The 22419-nt window shown below is 36.3% G+C and overlaps 1 protein-coding gene across 1 annotated transcript; it reads left to right on the top strand.

Moving 5' to 3' along the window:
• Positions 1 to 18: 18 nt before the first annotated feature.
• Positions 19 to 21965, top strand: LOC128231837 (N-lysine methyltransferase SETD6-like). Its single transcript, XM_052945056.1, has 11 exons — positions 19 to 161; positions 3042 to 3186; positions 3743 to 3890; positions 4068 to 4196; positions 4445 to 4667; positions 8777 to 8875; positions 10941 to 11039; positions 13406 to 13486; positions 13594 to 13690; positions 21285 to 21330; positions 21801 to 21965. The coding sequence occupies exons 1-11, from the start codon at positions 30 to 32 to the stop codon at positions 21955 to 21957; spliced, it is 1356 nt and encodes a 451-aa protein (XP_052801016.1). The 5' UTR covers positions 19 to 29; the 3' UTR covers positions 21958 to 21965.
• Positions 21966 to 22419: the final 454 nt, after the last annotated feature.

Raw genomic sequence — 22419 nt, 5'->3', positions numbered from 1 at the left:
GATTCCGAACGCTAAAGATGGCTGCGCCCATGAAAAGAAATGCTGAAGAAATTGTTGAAGGAAATGTATCCGTTAAGAAGAGAAAAGCAAATGAAAATTTTGAAAAACTAAATGACTTTGCTCAGTGGATTCAAAAGAACAACTTTATGCTAAGTGACAAGGTCAGAACATTTTTTTTTTCATAGTTAACATCCAGCTATGTTGTCGGACACGTACTTGTATTTCGGATGTCCAAACTAAGTATCATAAACAGAGAGTAATGAAAGTGGATAATTAAAGTTTTGTCATTTTCAATAACCAATAACAGTACACTGCACTCATTCAGTCGGGTATTTTGTTTTAGGTGAAAAGACAGTACAGGTGATAATACAGTATCTTGAGATGATGGTAGTCCATTTGTGGCATATATATATAATATATACTGTACATAGAACCATTTTTTTAACAATTTTTATTTTGGCGACTTTGCGGGAACATATTTATAGAAGAAGAGACATAATAATTCTCCAAATGATTAAGAAGTTAACTTAAGGTGCATTACTGTGGCTACTCTACAACCTAGTCTAAAATAATAGACGTGTTATACGGGATTCTTCCAATCCCTAACGTCTAAACGGGAATGTGCGAAAAACGGGGGTGTTTTAAAAATATTGAAATTGTTTTAAGTGAAGTATTTTATGGTTGAAATTGATCATAAAGAGTTATATTCATATTTTACCATGTAAGTGAAATGTTATTTTGCACTAAACAAGCATTTAATGCATTAAAACAAGTTGTTTACCTTTCCAATAAAACGAAAGTTGACTGACACAAAAACAATTATGCGAAGGGGAACAACTCAATACAATCGTAATAACTCGGCCTCCTCCGACAAAGCTTCGAGATAGACCTTGTTATACAATCGTAACAACTCGGCCATGGCCGAAATGTTCCGAGTGATTTAAAACTGCCCTGAAGCCTTGCAGGTGCCCTTCATGTATATATCGTTATGTTTTGACAGAATGAAATGAAAAAAAGCCGTCAAACTCATAATTATAAGTTGGATATTTATTTTTTTGTGTACGGAACTAATATAAAATAACATTATCTGGCAATATTTCTTGTTTTTATGATATTTTATAGACTCTATATGCGTTAACCCGGAATCCTGATCGGAACAACTACCCACTTTTGATACTAAACAATTTGTACGTGAAGGATTTGCCATATCAAAAATCGTAAAAAATATCCGTCAACGTACAACTATTTACAACCGTACCTTAATACTGTACCATACACTTTTTTCTCACCATTAAACATTACTTAAGAATGTAAGTTTTGGTTACAAACATAATAAATTGTGTATAAGCATTCATATTTATGTTGAAAATGTCAAATTTAATGTATTTTATTGAATGCCTTCAATTCAGTCCTATTAGATAGCTCACAATAAGTCAGATCTCAAATGTTTGGTAAACTGCCGAAAATATCATTGTTTTTAAAGCGTAAGTAACTTTTTTAGCCATAAAACATTTTTGAACATAAATAAGATAAACTGTGATCTGTTTTTTTGTCAGAAGTGACATATCACTGATTTCCAGACATTTACACAGTCAATCTGTACGAGTGCAGCTTTAAATGCCCTTTTATGGAGAAAAATGTATTAAGAAAAAAAGTGTGGCGAATCTTTAGGAGTGTAAGAACTATGATACTGATGACTGGAACCCTTCAACAATGTTTATATATACTGAAATATTGTCTTTGAAGTCCACAATTTCAACAGTTAGTAACGTGATATAGCAAAAGGATGTACACATAGCATGATTGGTTGACTGGCACTATCACGTAATGCTTCCAATGTATTCAATAAAGGTTAGAATATCCATCAGCTTGAATTTGCTCCCCACTACAACCAAGTTTTGTTTTATACCTTGATTGTTATTTTTCTGCAATTTCATTATCAAAGAGTTAAATAATTATAATGTACAGCTGTTTTCAGATGCATTACACAGAAACCTCATTTTTGGAACCTATGCATGAGCATGTCCCTTTAATCACCAGTTTGAGAACTGCCTGGTGGACTGGAGTATACTATATAACTCTTCTTCTGCTCACCCTCCTGTCAGAGAATTAACAAGGGTTTCCTGGATCCAAATAAACACAGTACTGGTACTTGTTTATGCTTGGGAAACAGAATCAAAAGTGATTCATGTCTTTACAATCAAGCTTAGAAAATAAATAACCCAATTGATGCTCATTCAAAAAACTGTTGAACAGGTCAAGACAGATTCCATTGTATAAATATAAAGTAAAGCTGTTATTTATAGCTGACTACAGTATATGCCTTGTTAAGCATTATAGAACTAACAAATTTATGCAACTTTGTTATTCTACGTTTCCAGGTATTATTAATATAAGTTGTAATGCACATTCTGTGCATTTTATGTCATTCAAGACATACAATATTTCAGATTAAAACATAAGCAGAAGGTACATTTTTTTATTCATTTAGATTAAATATCTGGGACATCATTTATTCTTTGTTTCACAATATTTATTTTTAGAAGTATATTTATAGCAAACACTACTTAAGTATCAGACATGTCAATGTTTTAGTAAGTAACCTTAGACAAGTGTATTAAATAGGAAAGGTAAAAAATATGCCTCCTTATACTTTTAGTAAAGACTTTTTGAATATTATAATCCTAGCTCATACATTTTGAATAGACCATTTGATACTTTCATATGCCCATGGTAAAGCACTGATACATGGGGGATGGATTCAACTTGCAATGTGTACTCCCAAGTTTCCCAGTCTTACCTTCTAAAGCAGGGCACCAAGCAAGGATAAGATAAGACTGGGGTTTAAAACTGTGAGCTTTCACCAGATGAAGACACTTTACCATTAGTTTTTACCAAGTTTTCAGGGTGGTCATATAAGTATCAAGTACATGTTATTACTTTATTATTAGAATTTTGGTAGTTCCATATTGTTAAACATTTGCGAATTAAGAATCTATTTTTTTTATCAGAATAGTCATGTATTTATATCGTGATGGCAGGTAAAAGTTTCTCAAGAGGGAAGCTGTGCCCAGTATGGCCTGGTGGCTGTTGATGACATATCTGCAGATGAAATGCTTTTCCAGATTCCGAGATCTCTCCTCCTTAATCCAGACACTTGTGGAATTGCTAAGTGTCTGAAAGAAGGTAGGTTGATAAACTGTATTGAATTTTAAATGATCAAAATTAAACCAAATTTAGAGTCTTAAATGGTCACCTTTGACCTTTACTAAACAATAGTGGTCATCAACTGACCATGACCAAATTTGCATACAAAGTTTGAGGACTATAACAAGTAATTTGTATAACAAGTTATTTATTGGAATCAGATTTTTGTGTCGCCTTTGAAGCATACAGCAGATTACTCTTTCAGCTTCAGCGTTGTTGTTGGCCTCACATTTTTGTTTCTTACAAACTTGAATGACTTGGTAATAAATTTGGTCAGGAGATGACCACTATTTATTTTGTGGTCAGTAGGTCAAAGGTCAAGGCCATGGTGACATCTAGAAATCCAGGAATAAACAAGAAGTCAGTCATAAGTTTTTGATCGGAAAATTGATTTCTGATGAAGGTCACCTAGATCTTGACCTTTGATGTACTGACCCAAAATCAAAAGGGGTCATCTTCTGACCATGATCAATGTGAAAAAAAAATGAGGAAAACTAGGAGATAAGACATTATAAATGTGTTGTGTACATTGCAGACAGTAAGGATATTGCTGGTACGAGTGGGTGGGTACCAACACTGCTGGCCCTTATGTATGAGTATACAAACCCAGAGTCTCCATGGAGACCATACCTAGACCTGGTCCCAGACTTCTCGCAGCTCGACCTTCCCATGTTCTGGAGCAAGTATGTACTATGTTGTCTGATAGATAAAAAATATTGCAATACTGACATGATTGACTTGTATAGTTTATTTTTTCAGTCTGTGCTCATGACTTGAGACATTCTTTTTGTAAAGTTTACTTATAATAATTTCTATATTTGGAATTCTGATCAATGACGCCATTTTATCCCTATGTGTAGATCAGAGCGTGTTGACCTTCTGCAGGGGTCAGGGGTGGCGGAGGCTGTGAGAAGGGATCTGGCAAACATGGAAGATGAGTTCAACAGTGTTGTCAGACCTTTCGTTAGAAAGCACAAGGACAAGTTCAGGTTAGCTAATCATTCAAAATGGTGACTTATATAATGTGCTGTAAAATTGAAGCGGTTATGCCCAGTGTAACTTATTAAGGCAAATGTCAATGCATTTTGTAGTATCAAGTGATACAATTTGCTGTATAAACATGTACATTCTAGAATGGAGAATGAACAAAAATAAATAACTATTATTCCGATTGTTCTCCTTCATGCTTTCAACTGTTTATATAAATGCCTGTACATGAGTTATAACACAATACCAGCCCAGAGTGTGAGAGCCTGGAGTTCTACAAGAGGATGGTGGCATTTGTGATGGCCTACAGTTTCACAGAGCCCTTGGGCTTGGAGGAGGGCGAGGAGTCCGCCAAGACGATGCCCATGATGGTTCCCCTTGCAGACATTCTGAACCACGTTGCTAACAACAATGCCCACCTTAAGTTTGAGAAAAATGCATTAAAGATGGTGGCAACATGCAATATTAAGAAGGTATTGTTACCAAATAAGAAAAGAGAAAAAAAACAGTTGAAGTTCATTTTATAAACAGAATATTTGTCAATACTCATGAGTCAAAAAAGAGGTTATGGTTTAACTAATTTAACAAGCCATTTGAATATGACAATTTCCCATTATTTTGTAGTAAATATGAAATATTGTACATTAGATTATGAATATCAAAGCTCTAAAGACACTGGGGTATACACTGCATTAAATGATAAATTGCAAGTCATCATTTTGAAACAGGTGTGTTATATAATATACTTGTGTCACTATTGTAACATCTGAACAATTATGACAATTTTTTGTAATTCAGACATTTGATTTAAGTCATTAAGTGATAACAAAATATTAACTCTGAATGCTTTGTATATACAGTTAACAGCACTATTTCTATCATAATATTTACAACACATAATACTGTTTTGCTCCCTTAACAGACGTAAGCTAGAACAGATGAAATGTCAAATTTCTTCCCAACAACTCATCACAAGTACACATTGTTTTTGTCCATAACACGCACACACTCAGCCCACACCTGATGATGTAAATCATTTTTTCGGGCCAGTAACTAAAGAAAAGGGGACCCGTCATTTACTGGTCATATTTGTCAATTTTTAATTCTAATGCAGATGAAATAAAAATAAAACATTTCTTAAATAAATTATTTCTTAGCCAATATTTTAAATAAGAGTGTTATAAATATAATTGTGATACTATTGTAACATCCAAACAATTATGATTTTTTTGGCAATTCTAAATCCTACGTATAAAAGTGAACAGCACTATTATATATTCAAACTGTAAATACAAAATCATTGTATCATTTATGATAAAAAAGTAAATGTGATTTAACAAAAGAAAAAATGCATGCGGTTGAAAAAAAATCTTGCCTTAATTAGAATAATTTAAAAATAGTAGCTCAAGCTATTTTTCAGAATTTTTAACGTAACTATATTCACGATTTATTTCATTAACTTTCCATAAATAAACATCTTTAAAGCCTAGTTTTAGCATTTGATACTGAATATATCTATTTATCTTTTTCTATAAAAATAGCACAAAGGGAATTGTCCTACCAAATGGCCTACTAACCAGGCATTAAAATTAATTGAATATCAGCAAAATGATAAAATGCTTATTCATACTTTTGTAATGAGATTACCCATTGTAACAGTGTAAGCCCCAATAGGTCAGAGCCAATAAACAATACACAGGAAGTATCAGGAACCCTGCTGTGATAACATTCAAAATGGCAAAAGATGAAATTATCCTATGCATTCAACCATTAACCAGGCATTACAATGAATATTATTTCATATTAAACTTGCTATTTGATGTTAAAATACATGATATGCATGGTAAATATTAAATATCTCCACTCTTAATAATTTGATTCACAAATGATGAAAAGTGTCATTTAAGATGCAGAATAAGATTTACCAAAATTAATAATATTGTTTTAATATTTCAAAAAGGATGAATAAATGTCAAAAACAATGGTTCTTATAAGGGTACCGAATTAAATTTGAAAGAAATGAGCATAAAACACGCTATCTCTACCTTATTAGACTATTGTAGACTACAGTAGTGTACAGTAAATCTTTTAGCATTCACTAGTCATTTAATATTTTTTGCGCCATCTGCTGTTAAATTCACGGTTACAATCTTATTATCAGTAGTTAATATTTTCCATTAATGCCTTATTTAGTAGGTAGTTAATGGTTTATCAGTCACAATTTATGTTTGTTATTCATGTGTATGTATTGATTTTGAATAAAAGTGTCACTTTAAGAAATAGTATTTTTATTTTATTATGCAGTTGCAACACAAAATATAATAACTATTTTCCATCTTTAATTAAAACATATTTGTTTGCATCTCTTCTCTAAAACAAAATTCGTAAAAAATATATTGAGTTTCCTTCAAAGGCCTAGTTTTAGGAATGGTTGTCATGTTAATTAATTGTCTGCTGTGTATCCCTTGTTTATTGCACTAGTGTCATTGCAGGGGCCAATTTCCTGTGTATTTGTTTATTGGCTTGGGGCCATTTAGAGTTGACAACATTTAGAGTAGAAAATATCATTAGCTCATTAATACACAACCACTTCTTGCATAAACATATATGCATAGCAAATGTATTAATTTGACTGATTGGGAGTAAATAATAAACAAAAAAGTAAAAAGGGTTTTATTCCATTTAAGTTGTAAAATATAAATAATTTTAATGGGATATTATAAAAAATACTACTCATATTCTTATTCTAAAGCATTTGATAGATAGCAGGAGGCAATAAAGATAAAAATCAATACACAGTGTACTATGGGGGGGGGGGCTCTTAAAGAAGGCTTAAATTAGCCTTCTATGGATAGTATTTCATTAAATAATGGAGCAGCATAACCAATAATACAAAATGCCTAAAATATACGTTTATCTATTATGTGTATCAAATTAGAAATGCAATTAATAAATCTGGGTACAATGTAGAAAATATACTATAATATTTAATGGTGTGCTTATTTGATGATGATGATTGCTGTCAGGCTGTCACCTTAAATCCGAACACATAAATTTGTTAAACAAGAATAAACATAAAATTGAAAGTTTCAGAAGAGTTGGAAGAAAATCTTTGTTAATATATCCTTTGAATGAATCAACAATGGCACAAGAATTTCACAGTTTGAGCTTGGAACAATATATAAGGCGTGAACTTTGATAATTAACTATTACAAATAACGAACAACGTGTAGTTATCACCTTGTGAAACTTTAAAGAAAGGCTCATGAACTCCTTTGAATGTTATGTCATAAAAGTATTTGAAGATGAAACCCTTTTATTTAGAACCAAAGTTATATAATTAAAGCTATCAATTAATATGAAAATAATGCAATGCATATTTATAAAGAAAACAAAAACATTTAAATGTCTAAATGTTTGACAAATTAACTTTATTTTATAAAACAACATCAATCATGTAATTCTATATTGTTAAAATGAAAGGTCAAAATTGATTATAATTATTCTATAAAATAGTTTACATTAAAACATCTGTTGAAACTAAACACATCATTCTAAGTTTCACTGTAAAGTTAGCATTTATTATAGACTGAAGAAGCCTTATCTGGTCAGCCCCTTGTCTCCATTTAGTCTTTCCCTTGTCTTACCCTTGTCTTACCCTAGTGCACTACGAAGTGCACTACGAAGTGAACTGATAGTGAACATGATATGCACTTAACTGTCAAGTTTGGTCTTAACAGTACTGTAAGTACAATAAGGTCAATCAAGGTCTGGATTCATGTATGTATGTGGCTCGATGTTGGAGGGTGTTACCTGGAAGTGCCCTACCCCCTCAGAATCATAGGATTTTAATATATTGGATACATGTTACTAAGGTTCATCTTTGATTGAAAACTTGAATACAGTTGAATAGTCAGTCAATAGACCAAAAACGATGATTAATTGTCAATGTCGTAATAACCTGAAGGAGATACTCTTCTGGTGGCTGACAAACAGTAACCATTGTTATGAACATTCATAGCAGCACATTTTGTTTCATTTTTGAGACAATATTATTTGAGGACCGAACGAAAGAGCTTGCAATTCATGTTTTGAAAAAAACTTGAGCTTAGAAAAGAAAAACAAAACAAAACAGATCTTTAAGTGTACTTCTTGTACTGATATCATGTATTAGTGACCATGTTAGGATATTAACTTTTTACTTATTCCGCTGTCTGTCAACTGCCCTATTTAAAACTTTACCAACCAATGAGCTGAAGTATAATTTAATCAGATTGACACGTTGAATGAAGTTGAAAAAACATGATATTGATAACATGGGTCACAACTTTGGTGCAGAGATGACAAATTAAATTCCAGATGCAAAAAGGCTACAATGCATTAGGTTAATGATGGTACTTTTTATACTACAGAACATGTAGATATTTATCTGGAGTTTTTAGGTTTGCTATATGCAAGAATACATTAAAAGAAATTTGCAAGTGCAACCAGCATTGTTCATGTTGTTTCACAAGAGCCATGTTGGCAGTGTGTGCCTACCTTACTTAGTGTTTGTACATGTATGTTGTGTGACTTTTTTCAGGATGAGGAGGTGTTCAACACGTACGGGGAGCTTGCCAACTGGCACCTGCTACACATGTACGGCTTTGCCCAGCCCCACCCACACAACCATTGGGACACGGTAGTTCTTTACTGTACTTCTATTAGTCTTGATGAATATGCCAAAGCCCCACCCACACAACCACTGGGACACGATAGTTCTTTACTGTACAACTAGTAGTGTTGATGAATATGCCCAAGCCCCACCCACACAACCACTTGGGCATGGTAGTTCTTTACTGTACTACTAGTAGTGTTGATGAATATGCCCAAGCTGTTCAGGAATGCAAAATGTGTGAAGGCTACATACGCTTGAACATTTCAAAAATCAATACACTTACCTTGTGCATCAAGTGTTAAACTATATTAAACTAAATACAGAAATTCTGGTCAAAGTTAGCCAATATATTTATTGAATGTTCAATAGTTATCAAATAATTACTATTAACCAATCAAATCAACCTAGCCGAAAGGATAACTTGTGGAGAACTAAATAGTTCTAAGTTACATTAAATAAAGAAGAAGATAGAACCTTTCGGCTTTCACCCCTCGTAATAAAAGTTTTATACAAATGGCTGCTGGGGTTTGGGGTCACTCTGTCTAAGAATAGTTATTGCCCTTGACGTAGTAAAAAAATGTCTTGTAGTGCACCTTGGATTTTCTATAATAGATTATTTGGTTATGACCCTTTGACTCATTAAAATCAAATGAGATTATCTTGTTGCAGATATAGCAAGTATTACACCTAGACTCATGAAACTTCATACAAATATTGGTCAGCATTGGTAGATGTGCAACATGGTTTTGTTATCCCCCTCAGAAAAGAAGGTTTCAGGGGGATATTGTTTAGCCTTTGTCAGTCTGTCCATCATTCAGTCTGTTTATCTGTCCATCCAACCATCCCTCACACATTTTAACCAGGGTTTAACATAGTGATCAAAATTACCTTTGGTATTACATGTTTGACATATACATGTAGTTACCAAACTTGGAATACAGGAAGTGTTTATGGAAACCATTCATGGGATTATGTTTGGGGGCCCTATGGTCAAGGTCAAGGTCACTGTTATTTAAAATAGAAAAGTGGTCGGTACTGAATAACTAGTTAGGGTAGACATATCACAACCAAATTTGGTATCAAGGAATAGTTTATGGAGACCTTTCATGATATTGTGTTTTGGGGCCCTTAGGTCAAGGTCACTGTTACTAAGGTCAAGGTCACTATTATTGAAAAAAACAAAAACAGTTTAAACTGAATCTCACAACGAAGGCTGAATCTCTTCATTTAAACATTGTAAACCTGGTTTCATCGCGTTTTACCATATCTTGGAAGGGATTGGTCAGATACTATTCAAACTTGGTCAAAATGTTTCCGATGATGAAATCTCGACCGCTGGTAAAAGTGGATTACATGGGGTCAAAAACTAGGTCATGAGGTCCAAATCCTGGAAAACTCTTTGGAACATACTAGAGACATAATATTTGGATCAATGTTCATGAAACTTAATGAAATATTTCCCTTAATGAAATTTTTGACAAACTAGGTCACCTGTGAACAAAAAATTAAGTCACTCGGACAATTCTTGGATTTTTTTTTGTCTGGAACCGGATTGGTAAGATTATGTTCAAACTGGTTCAGAATGTTCCCCTTGATCTTTTTTCAACTGCTTGTGAAAGTGGATCACATTCGATCAAAAACTAGGTCACTAGGTCAAATTTCTTTCAAACACACTAGAGACATCACATTTGGTCCACTTTACATAAAACTTAATCTGAATACTTTCCCTAGATGAACTCTGGAACGGTGTGCTTGTTTTATATTTCACACATAGGGACATAGTAATGGCCATGGACTTAGTTACAAAATCATGGGACCTTGTGCACCATCAAGGGGGGAGGAGTATTTCACATTTCACTCAGTTATGGCCCTTTGCACTATTGTTTTCTTGTTTCACTTCCTTCTCCTGCATAATGTTTCACTATAAATTGAGTATTGAACAATTCTAATGCTACATGTTGAGCTTTGATGTACTTATTTAACTCTTATTCTGATCTGACATTGTGTCATTATTGTGTTATTTTGCTAGAAATATACAAATTTTGAAGAATTTTTGTCTCATTTTGTTTTATGTGTTTGTCTTTGGCAGGTTGAGATACAGTCGGTCACGATGTTGGATGCAATGACAGCACTTCCTGTCAACACAGGGACTCTCCTGAAGAAGAAGAGGCAGCTCTTGACCAACATGGTGAGCAATATACACAATGTATAGTGTGTATATACCATGTGATAAATTGCATCATAAATGCTTGGCCGAAAGGGATTTTTTTTTTATCTTTAAACAAAGATAACTTTACTATTTCTCTACCATTTTGAATTAAACATATCACACTCTATGATGCTTACAAGTCCCGCCTTCAGTCTGTTACCAGGGTTTGATCGAGAGTTTAGTTTCTTAAAAACTTCGACAAATCTTTTCGCAGAACCTCCGCCTAATGGAGAACCGTCAAAACATTATTTTGTAAAGAGGTTTGTCAAAGTGTTTGAGGAAACTAATCACTTAATCAAATTGTGTAATAAGATGAATGGGGGCCTCTTTAAGCAGCACAGACTGCCCTTTGTTTCAATGGAAATTGGAAATGGTGAAGAAAAAGAAAAAATATCTTTGTTTTAAGACTTCATTCGAAGCAAAATGTTGCCTTCCAACCTAGCATTTATGAAGTAATTTATCACGTGGTATACACACACTGTGTAGGCAAGCATGATGTGTGATCTAATATTGTCTAGGCAAGCATGATGAGTGAACTTATATATTGAAGGCAAGAATGAAAAGTGATCTTATAAAGTGAAGGCAAGCATGAAAAATGATCTTAAATAGTGTAGGCAAGCATGATAAGTGATCTAATATAGTATAGGCAAGCATGATAAGTGATCTTATACAGAGTAGGCAAGAATGATAAGGGATCTTAAATAGTGTAGGCAAGAATGATTAGAGATCTTATATAGTGTAGACAAACATGATAAGTGATCTTATATAGTGTAATGAAATATGATAAGTGATCTTATATAGTGTAGGCAAACATGATAAGTGATCTTAAATAGTGTAGGCAAGAATGATAAGTGGCATTATATAGTGTAGGCAAACATGATAAGTGATCTTATGCAGTGAAGGGAAGCATAAAAAGTGATCTTAAATAGTGTAGGCAAGCATGATAAGTGATCTTATACAGTGTAGGTTAGAATGATAAGTGTTCCTATAAAGTGAAGGCAAGCATGATAAGTGAATTTAAATAGTGTAGGCAAGAATGATAAGTGATCGAATATAGTGTAGGCAAGAATGATAAGTGATCTAATATAGTGAAGGCAAGAATGATAAGTGATCTTATACAGTGTAGGCAACAATGATAAGTGATCTTTTAAAGTGAAGGCAGACATGAAAAGTGATCTTAAATAGTGTAGGCAAGAATGATAAGTGATCTAATATAGTGTAGGCAAGAATGATAAATGATCTTATATAGTGTAGGCAAACATGATAAGTGATCTGAAATAGTGTAGGCAAGAATGATTAGTGGCATTATATGGTGTAGGCAAACATGATAAGTGATCTTATAAAGTGAAGGGAAGCATAAAAAAGGTATATCAAATAGTGTAGAGAAGAATGATAGGTGATCTTATATAGTGTAGGCAAACATGATAAGTGATCTTAAATAGTGAAGGCAAGAATGATAAGTGGCATTATATAGTGTAGGCAAACATGATAAGTGATCTTATTAAGTGAAGGGAAGCATAAAAAAGGTATATCAAATAGTGTAGGCAAGAATAATACGTGATCTTATACAGAGTAGGCAAGAATGATTAGTGATCTAATATAGTGTAGGCAAGAATGATAAGTGATCTTATATAGTGTAGACAATCATGATTAGTGATCTTATAAAGAAAAGGCAAGCATGAAAAGTGATCTTATATAGTGTAGGCAAGAATGATAAGTGATCTTATATATTGAAGGCAAGAATTATAAGTGATCTTATATAGTTAGGCAAGAATGATAAGTGATCTTATATAGTGTGGACAAGCATGATAAGTGAACTTAGTGTAGGCAAGAATGATAAGTGATCTTATATAGTGAAGGCAAGAATGATAAGTGATCTCATATAGTGTAGCCACACATTTGAGTCGGTCTTGCATAGTTTAGGCAAACATTTGAGTAGCTTTTACATAGTGTAGGCAAACATTGGAGTCTATCTTATGTCTGAGAATGCCCTCAGCCAATTCCCTGTGTACAATGGAAACTCCAAATGGCTTTAAGAATATCAGATAAGTGTTTGTATTAATGATGAAGTTTCCCATACTGCTGCTTGTCACAGTTTACTGGTAACAGGAAAATGTCTTTGTAATGTATATACCATTTTGGTAAAAAAACATGACTTACTCGTAAATGAAATTAGGATTATAGTTTAGCCATAGCATTAAACTTCCTCTTGTAGTTATATAGAACCAAAGGGTCCAAGGTATGTTCCAAATGTCAGAAAAGTGAAATTAAAGGGTTTCAATATCTCTTACCAGTATAAATAATTGTGTTCTGTATGTCAAAGTATGGTATTGATGTGCTTTCAGAGCCTGTATGGGGAGGATGTGGGCTTCATTGTGGGCGTGGATGGGATCCTGGATGAGCTGGAGATGACAGAAGTCCTTAAGGTACACATGCCTACATGTATGGCTACCACAATTTATTTACAGCCTTGTAACACATTAAGGTACAACTCATATTTACCTATTTAATTCTGTATCATGGTTTGCTGCAGGTTTCGTGTCTGGACGAGGATGAAGTGGACAGGCGCCTGGCTGATGATGGCTGGGAAAGTGATGATGAGGAGGATGGTGATCCTGCTCTTACATATGGTGTGGAATTTATAGTTTTATTTTGTGTGTGGTGGAGGTGATGTTTGTGTCTCATGGTAAGGTGTTTGTGTAGGCTGATCACATAATGGGTAGTTGGTGTTTTTTCCTATTTAGTTGGTAGATTATTTCATTCAAGCGTGTCCCGTGCAAGACCCACATCCATACCTCAAAGGTCAAGGTCACACTTGGAGTATAAACCTTATGGAATAATGCAAATATACATGTATGCACATAGAGTAATGTTGGTTATGTCTGGGATGTAACTTTGTCATTCACATCCACATCCCTACCATAAAGGTCAAGGTCACATGTTTATCACTAAGGAATGCTGCTTATATGCATATACAGTATAGTTGGTGGTGTCCCGGCTGTAACTTTGTCATGCACAGAGGGATTTTAAAACAAATTGGCACATGTGTTTTGTTCATGAAGATGCCGTCCCGTGTGTGAGACCCACAACCCTATGTCAAAGTTCAAGGTCACCCTTGGAGTTAAATCATTATGGAATGCTGCATATATGCACAAATTGAAGAGTTAGTCCTGTCCGTGCTCTATTTTGTCTCTCTGGTCATGCCGAGAGGGATTTTAGAATTACATAGTACATAAAGATGAAATGTCGCTTGCAGGACCCACCTCTTTACCTTAATGGTCATGTATACACTTACAGTTTTATCGTTATTGAATGCTGCATATGCATATACAGTATGGATGGTGGTGTCCTATGTCTGCCCTCATATATGGTCGTGTCCTTGATGTTACTTTTTCATGCACAGAGGAATAAAAAAGGCACCTGTTTTCAGTTATGATCGCTATTCCTGAATGTATGCATATGAGTAATTGTATAAACCATTGAACTGGATGGCACTTCGGGGGCATTGATCATTAACTGTGAAAGCTCTTGTTTAATTGAGTGGTTGGTGGATTATTTCATTCAATGGGTAGTTGTAGAGTTATTTCAATAAGTGGCTGATTGGTGGATACTTTTATTCTGTTGGTAGTTTATGGATTTCTTTATTCATTGGGTAGTTGTTGAGGTTTTTAATTCAGTGGGTGGTAGGTTATTTGTGGATTTTTAGCTTGAGCTGGTTTTGATAGGGTGATTGTCCGTCGTCATATGTCAGTCATCCGTCTTTCTTCAGAAGTCAACTTTTTCCTTCAGACATCTTCTCCTCTTAAACCACTCTAAACTTTACAGTAATGTTTCTTTGGTGGTCATTTTTCAGATTCCTTCAACGAAAGTGGTTCCATGTAGAACTGTGGTTGCAATGGCAACCAAAAGGAAAAACATTATCTTTTTAACAAAAACCACTGGCCTGATTCCAACAATTTCACAGATTGTCATATATGGTTGACTGCATGTCTGCCCTCTAATATGATTATCTAAATGTTTTCCCTCATATATGGTTGTCTACATGTCTGCCCTCATATATGGCTGTCTACATGTCTGCCCTCATATATGGTTGTCTACATGTCTGCCCTCATATATGGCTGTCTACATGTCTGCCCTCATATATGATTATCTACATGTCTGCCCTCATATATGGCTGTCTACATGTCTGCCCTGATATATGGTTGTCTACATGTCTGCCCTCATATATGGCTGTCTACATGTCTGCCCTCATATATGGCTGTCTACATGTCTGCCCTCATATATGGTTGTCTGCATGTCTGCCCTCATATATGGCTGTCTACATGTCTGCCCTCATATATGATTATCTACATGTCTGCCCTCATATATGGCTGTCTACATGTCTGCCCTCATATATGGCTGTCTACATGTCTGCCCTCATATATGATTATCTACATGTCTGCCCTCATATATGGCTGTCTACATGTCTGCCCTCATATATGGCTGTCTACATGTCTGCCCTCATATATGGCTGTCTACATGTCTGCCCTCATATATGACGTCTATATGTCTGCCCTCATATATGGCTGTCTACATGTCGGCCCTCATATATGGTTGTCTACATGTCTGCCCTCATATATGACGTCTACATGTCTGCCCTCATATATGACGTCTATATGTCTGCCCTCATATATGGCTGTCTACATGTCGGCCCTCATATATGGTTGTCTACATGTCTGCCCTCATATATGGTTGTCTGCATGTCTGCCCTCATATATGGTTGTCTACATGTCTGCCCTCATATATGGCTGTCTACATGTCTGCCCTGATATATGGTTGTCTACATGTCTGCCCTCACATATGGTTGTCTACATGTCTGCCCTCATATATGGTTGTCTGCATGGCTACCCTCATATATGGTTGTCTACATGTCTGCCTTCATATATGGCTGTCTACATGTCTGCCCTCATATATGGCTGTTCACATATCTGCCCTCATATATAGCTGTCTACATATCTGCCCTCACAAATGGCTGTCTACATGTCTGCCCTCACATATGGTTGTCTACATGTCTGCCCTCATATATGGCTGTCTACATGTCTGCCCTCATATATGGCTGTTCACATATCTGCCCTCATATATAGCTGTCTACATATCTGCCCTCACAAATGGCTGTCTACATGTCTGCCCTCACATATGGTTGTCCACATGTCTGCCCTCATACATAGCTGTCTTCATGTCTGCCCTCACATATGTTTGTCTACATGTCTAACCTCATATGGCTATCTACATGTCTGCCCTCACATATGGTTGTCTACATGCCTGTTCTCATATATTGCTGTCTACATGTCTGCCCTCCTATATGGCTGTCTACATGTCTGCCCTCACATATGGCTGTCTACATGTTTGCCCTCACATATGGTTGTCCAAATGTCTGCCCTTATACATGGCTGTCTACATGGGTGCCCTCACATATGGCTGTCTACATGTCTGCCCTCACATATGGTTGTCCAAATGTCTGCCCTTATTTATGGCTGTCTACATGTCTGCTCTCACATATGGTTGTCCAAATGTCTGTCTTGATACATGGCTGTCTACATGTCTGCCCTCACATATGGCTGTCTACATGTCTAACCTCATATGGTTGTCTACATATCTGCCCTCACATATGGTTGTCTACATGTCTAACCTCATAAGGCTGTCTACATATCTGCCTCACATTTGGCTGTCTACATATCTGCCCTCACATATGGTTGTCTACATGTCTGCCCTCACATATGGTTGTCTACATGTCTGCTCTCACATATGGCTGTCTACATGTCTAACCTCATATGGCTGTCTACATATCTGCCCTCGTATATGGCTGTCTACATATCTGCCCTCACATATGGCTGTCCACATGTCTGCCCTCACATATGGCTGTCTACATGTCTGCTCAAACATATGGCTGTCTTCATGTCTGCCCTCACATATGGCTGTCTACATGTCTAACCTCACATATGGCTGTCCACATATCTGCCCTCACATATGGCTGTCCACATATCTGCCCTCGTATATAGCTGTCTACATATCTGCCCTCACATATGGCTGTCTACATATCTGCCCTCACATATGGTTGTCTACATGTCTGCCCTCACATGGTTGTCCACATGTCTGCCCTTATACATGGTTGTCTACATATCTGCCCTCACATATGGTTGTCTACATGTCTGCCCTCACATATGGTTGTCTACATGTCTGCCCTCACATATGGTTGTCTACATGTCTGCCCTCATATATGGTTGTCTACATGCCTGTCCTTCTATATGGCTGTCTACATGTCTGCCCTCACATATGGTTGTCTACATGTCTGCCCTCATATATGGCTGTCTACATGTCTGCCCTCACATATTGTTGTCCACATGTCTGCCCTTATACATGGTTGTCTACATGTCTGCCCTCATAAATGGCTGTCTACATGTCTGCCCTCACATATGCTTGTCCACATGTCTGCCCTTATACATGGTTGTCTACATGTCTGCCCTCACATATGGCTGTCCACATATCTGCCCTCATATATAGCTGTCTATATATCTGCCCTCACAAATGGCTGTCAACATGTCTGCCCTCACATATGGTTGTCCACATGTCTGCCCTCATACATGGCTGTCTACATGTCTGCCCTCACATATGGCTGTCTACATGTCTAACCTCATATGGTTGTATACATGTATGCCCTCCTATATGGCTGTCTACATGTCTGCCCACCTATATGGCTGTCTACATGTCTGCACTCCTGTATGGTGTCTACATGTCTGACCTCACATATGGTTGTCTACATGTCTGCCCTCATATATGGCTTTCTACATGTCTGCTCTCACATATGGCCGTCTACATGTCTGCCCTCACATATGGCTGTCTACATGTCTGCCCTCATATATGGTTGTCTACATGCCTGTCCTTCTATATGGCTGTCTACATGTCTGCCCTCACATATGGTTGTCCACATGTCTGCCCTTATACATGGCTGTCTACATATCTGCCCTCACATATGGTTGTCTACATGTCTGCCCTCACATATGGTGTCACATGTCTGCCCTCATAAGGCTGTCTACATGTCTGCCGTCATATATGTCTACATGTCTGCCCTCCTATATGGTTGTCTTCATGTTCACTATTATATAATTTTGTCTACTTGTCTGCCCTGTAAACAGTTGTCAAGTTGTTTGTCTGTGTGCACCCCTAGTTGGACAAAAGTCAAAATTGATGGGTGAGATGTTCAGTGATACTGTATATTTTTATTTGACTATTGGACTTTTTTAAATAGGGTATGTTTGTTGTGTCCAATCTATTTTTCGAATCTGTTTTGCAAATTTGTTGTCGTGTTTAACCAAATAATCTCTGTAGGTCAGACTTACATTACACGATTTTTAACATCTTAAGTTGTATCATTATTAATTGCCACTGGTCGTACACATGTACTTCTGTTGTATCATTTCCACTGGTCGTACACATGTACTTATGTTGTATCATTTCTACTGGTCGTACACATGTACTTCTGTTGTATCATTTCTACTGGTCATACACATGTACTTCTGTTGTATCATTTCCACTGGTTGTACACATGTACTTCTGTTGTATCATTTCTACTGGTCGTACACATGTACTTCTGTTGTATCATTTCTACTGGTCATACACATGTACGTACACATGTACTTTTGTTGTATCATTTCTACTGGTCATACACATGTACTTCTGTTGTATCATTTCCACTGGTTGTACACATGTACTTCTGTTGTATCATTTCTACTGGTCGTACACATGTACTTCTGTTGTATCATTTCCACTGGTCATACACATGTACTTCTGTTGTATCATTTCCACTGGTCTTACACATGTACTTCTGTTGTATCATTTCCACTGGTCATACACATGTACTTTTGTTGTATCATTTCCACTGGTCATACACATGTACTTCTGTTGTATCATTTCCACTGGTTGTACACATGTACTTCTGTTGTATCATTTCCACTGGTCGTAGTACACATGTACTTCTGTTGTATCATTTCCACTGGTCGTACACATGTACTTCTGTTGTATCATTTCCACTGGTCGTACACATGTACTTCTGTTGTATCATTTCCACTGGTCGTACACATGTACTTCTGTTGTATCATTTCCACTGGTCGTACACATGTACTTCTGTTGTATCATTTCCACTGGTCGTACACATGTACTTCTGTTGTATCATTTCTACTGGTCATACACATGTACTTCTGTTGTATCATTTCCACTGGTCATACACATATACTTATGTTGTATCATTTCTACTGGTCATACACATGTACTTCTGTTGTATCATTTCCACTGGTCGTACACATGTACTTCTGTTGTATCATTTCCACTGGTCATACACATGTACTTCTGTTGTATCATTTCCACTGGTCATACACATGTACTTCTGTTGTATCATTTCTACTGGTCATACACATGTACTTCTGTTGTATCATTTCCACTGGTCATACACATGTACTTCTGTTGTATCATTTCCACTGGTCATACACATGTACTTCTGTTGTATCATTTCCACTGGTTGTACACATGTACTTCTGTTGTATCATTTCCACTGGTCATACACATGTACTTCTGTTGTATCATTTCCACTGGTCATACACATGTACTTCTGTTGTATCATTTCTACTGGTCATACACATGTACTTCTGTTGTATCATTTCCACTGGTCATACACATGTACTTCTGTTGTATCATTTCCACTGGTCATACACATGTACTTCTGTTGTATCATTTCAACTGGTCATACACATGTACTTCTGTTGTATCATTTCCACTGGTCATACACATGTACTTCTGTTGTATCATTTCCACTGGTTGTACACATGTACTTCTGTTGTATCATTTCTACTGGTTGTACACATGTACGTACACATGTACTTCTGTTGTATCATTTCTACTGGTCGTACACATGTACTTCTGTTGTATCATTTCTACTGGTTGTACACATGTACTTCTGTTGTATCATTTCTACTGGTCATACACATGTACTTCTGTTGTATCATTTCTACTGGTCATACACATGTACTTCTGTTGTATCATTTCCACTGGTTGTACACATGTACTTCTGTTGTATCATTTCCACTGGTTGTACACATGTACTTCTGTTGTATCATTTCCACTGGTCGTACACATGTACTTCTGTTGTATCATTTCCACTGGTCGTACACATGTACTTCTGTTGTATCATTTCCACTGGTCGTACACATGTACTTCTGTTGTATCATTTCCACTGGTCGTACTCATGTACTTCTGTTGTATCATTTCCACTGGTCGTACACATGTACTTCTGTTGTATCATTTCCACTGGTCGTACACATGTACTTCTGTTGTATCATTTCCTCTGGTTGTACACATGTACTTCTGTTGTATCATTTCTACTGGTCATACACATGTACTTCTGTTGTATCATTTCTACTGGTCATACACATGTACTTCTGTTGTATCATTTCCACTGGTCATACACATGTACTTCTGTTGTATCATTTCCACTGGTTGTACACATGTACTTCTGTTGTATCATTTCCACTGGTTGTACACATGTACTTCTGTTGTATCATTTCCACTGGTCGTACACATGTACTTCTGTTGTATCATTTCCACTGGTCGTACACATGTACTTCTGTTGTATCATTTCCACTGGTCGTACACATGTACTTCTGTTGTATCATTTCCACTGGTCGTACACATGTACTTCTGTTGTATCATTTCCACTGGTCGCACACATGTACTTCTGTTGTATCATTTCCACTGGTCGCACACATGTACTTCTGTTGTATCATTTCCACTGGTCATACACATGTACTTCTGTTGTATCATTTCCACTGGTCATACACATGTACTTCTGTTGTATCATTTCTACTGGTCATACACATGTACTTCTGTTGTATCATTTCTACTGGTCATACACATGTACTTCTGTTGTATCATTTCCACTGGTCATACACATGTACTTCTGTTGTATCATTTCCACTGGTCATACACATTTACTTCTGTTGTATCATTTCCACTGGTCATACACATTTACTTCTGTTGTATCATTTCCACTGGTCATACACATGTACTTCTGTTGTATCATTTCTACTGGTCATACACATGTACTTCTGTTGTATCATTTGTACTGGTCATACACATGTACTTCTGTTGTATCATTTCCACTGGTCATACACATGTACTTCTGTTGTATCATTGCAGATTCAATGGATTCATTGCAAGGGGAATGGAAAAGTGTTCTAAAAAGGTAACTTGACCAAATTGAATTATTGTTTTTGTGTTATGATACAACATGCAGTATCAGAAATAGCTTTTATAGCATGACAGTTTTGTGTTATACGACAGATGTGGTCATTGGGATTCTGCAAACCTTATTTGAGTATCACATTGTCGGGTGCCCTTTATTTACTTGCACATTATTGATTATTGCATTTTAGAACTCACTCTTCGGCTCACCTGAGAACAAATTGTTCATATTAAGCTATTGTGATTGGATATTGTCCATCATTATTACTGTCTTACGAAGCAACAGATTGATCAATATGCAAAACTAAATAATAAATATGTAAGCAACATGTTAGAGAGGATAAACCTATGTGCATGAAATCATGATATTTAAGGTAAGTAAACACAAAGGTTTTTTCGATGAAAGGGTTTGAACATGTATGGATGTATACTTTCGAACTGAATCAACTTATCAATGATTGAATGTTTCAGGGGTGCAGAGCTGACTTTGGGTCGGTATGGTAGCGCAATGTCAGAGGACCAGACAAAGTTGGGGACAATGGACCTCACCAGCCGGCAGCGGTATGCCCTCTACACCGTGCATGGGCAAAAACAGCTGCTCAACACACTTATCAATAAATGTAGCTGACACCAGAATGAATTCTTGTAATCTTACCTCAGCAAACAGACTTGGATGAGGGGGTGGTTTGTGTGTGTGTGGGGGGGGGGGGGGGGTATATTGGAGCAGTGCTTCAGTTAGGCCTAAATTAGAAGGGTGGGGCACCTTGCTGCCCTTTTCAAACACCCTGCTGCCCTTTTACAACATCCTGCTGTGCCCTTTTGTTTAACAGAGTTAATTTTCACACATGTGTCTGAATGAAGCCATCTTGAGGACCCTAGACCTTGCCTATGAAATAATAACTATGAATGGTTTACATTGTGTCAAGGCAGCAAACAAGAGAAGAGATCTATTATGTGATAGCCGTAGTTATGTGTCGCTGGCATACATACATGCATAGGATCAGAGCACTAGAGCATCTCTGATGTCCTTCTTTCGCAACATTATACAATAAATGGCACCTGAACATGTTTTTAAAACTGACGTAGGTTT

This window comes from Mya arenaria, chromosome 4, assembly GCF_026914265.1.
Source record: "Mya arenaria isolate MELC-2E11 chromosome 4, ASM2691426v1".
In the NCBI taxonomy this organism is placed as follows: Eukaryota; Metazoa; Mollusca; class Bivalvia; order Myida; family Myidae; genus Mya; species Mya arenaria.
The sequence above is the reverse complement of the archived record's forward strand: the minus strand, read 5'-3'. Positions and strand labels throughout refer to the sequence as shown.

Excerpts from the sequence above, each read along its gene's own strand:
- LOC128231837 (XM_052945056.1), top strand. The coding sequence starts at position 30 with ATGAAAAGAAATGCTGAAGAAATTGTTGAAGGAAATGTATCCGTTAAG. Across the intron at positions 3,891-4,067 it reads CTTCCCATGTTCTGGAGCAA|ATCAGAGCGTGTTGACCTTC; the intron begins GTATGTACTATG and ends CCCTATGTGTAG. Across the intron at positions 4,668-8,776 it reads CAACATGCAATATTAAGAAG|GATGAGGAGGTGTTCAACAC; the intron begins GTATTGTTACCA and ends GACTTTTTTCAG.